A 1,494-nucleotide genomic window follows, 5' to 3' on the forward strand; every position below is an offset into this window, starting at 1 on the left:
TTACTGTGATGAACAGTCTCATATTGCATTATACTATATAACTGTGGTTACATTAGATCCAAAACTTATCACCCAAGTTGTTGTCTAGGAGAATCAGAATTGTATGATCAAGAAAATTATGAAAGCCATGGCTATATGCAGAAGTTGTATTGATTTGGCAAAGAACAATTCCATTGCATTCCCAAAGTAAGGCAGATAAGAAACCATTAAAAGAAGTGGGGTATCTTACTTGGCTGAATTCCGAGCTATTGTCTATTTGGTTATGGTCCTCTATGTTTGGCATATCTTCATCTTCCAGATCTTGAGGCATTCCCTGTGGAAATTATTTAAATTATAGGTTGATGAAACTTGATAATAGAGACCATAGAGAAACAAAAATGCCAACATAAAAACACAGAGCAAAATTAAATTATGACAGATCAAATACTTACAAGTTCTGTTTTCATTTGTTCTATGGTTTTCTCCAACTCAGTTATATGCTGACTAAGAGCCTGCACAGTTCATACAAGATTGAATATAATATTACAGATTTAAAAAGGAAAAAAGAAGAGAAAAAAGATGAACAGATTAGCAATATCACAGAGGGGTACCTCATGCCGTTGCATAGCCACTGATCGCTTCAATGCTTTTTGCTTTGTCAGTAAGTTTTTAGGCCTCAGAATGATGGGCCTCTTATAATTCTTTCCACGATAGTAAATAAGAGCAAATCCTTTGGGAACTCTCTCTATTGCCACTAGGATTCCACCACTTTCAAATTCCAGTAACCTTGCTGTATCTTCAACAAAAGCAAGGGTCTTCTGTTTTGATATCAATTTTACAAGCTCCCGATGTTTCCAATGCAAATGCATGTTCTCAACGACACCATCAAAAACACCACGAATACCTGCAGTTAGACACAAACTTATGTCAGTTTTGTATCATTGGAATGGAACAGCTTTCGGTCAGATGAAAATCAACCCACCAAGTGGTAAATATGCCTTCATTCTTAAACCAATCCGACGGAACACAACACGTTCTTCATCTGTGATTGTCTCCTGGTCATAATCAGGACCAGCTGGAACCATAGATGCTTCTATTTTTGCTAACAGCCTTTCTGCCCTAAGTTTTTTTGCCTCAGCCTGTTCATGCATTAAGTGTTAAATACAAACAAGGGAAGTTAACAATTGTCAAGATTTGCAGAGGCCAATCAAAACAACATGAAAATCCAATTCAACCCAGAATCCAGAAACATATGTTGCATTGCATTCATCTTAGCATATAATTTTAAAGTTACAGCCAGCTGATCTAGGCATCATAATTTGAGTAAATTTACAATCTAAACTAAACTTTACAAAACTGTCAGCAGACAAACTAAGTAAGTAAAATTTAATGGGATAAAGTTAACAGGATAAAGATATATATTTTGAACAATGAAGAAATAAAAAGACAGGACCCAACTCCTATGCCAAACATATATCCACATGCACAATAAATCATGTCAAGCATATAAATAAT

The 1,494-nt window shown here is 35.3% G+C and overlaps 1 protein-coding gene across 2 annotated transcripts in view; it reads right to left on the reverse strand.

The window, feature by feature from the left end:
• The window catches only part of LOC107490408 (CRM-domain containing factor CFM3, chloroplastic/mitochondrial), a 6,677-nt gene that overhangs the window by 1,335 nt on the left and 3,848 nt on the right, over positions 1–1,494 (reverse strand). For both annotated transcript variants that reach the window (XR_001592391.3, XM_016111188.3), the window contains exons 5-8: positions 962–1,118; positions 591–883; positions 432–491; positions 230–313 (exon numbers count right to left, since the gene is read on the reverse strand). Coding sequence is in view for 1 of the 2 variants with exons in the window: in XM_016111188.3 (XP_015966674.1) it covers positions 230–313; positions 432–491; positions 591–883; positions 962–1,118 (594 nt within the window). In the remaining variant the exon portion in view is untranslated. The remainder of the gene's footprint in view (positions 1–229; positions 314–431; positions 492–590; positions 884–961; positions 1,119–1,494) is intronic.

This window comes from Arachis duranensis, chromosome 5 (assembly GCF_000817695.3).
Source record: "Arachis duranensis cultivar V14167 chromosome 5, aradu.V14167.gnm2.J7QH, whole genome shotgun sequence".
NCBI lineage: Eukaryota > Viridiplantae > Streptophyta > Magnoliopsida > Fabales > Fabaceae > Arachis > Arachis duranensis.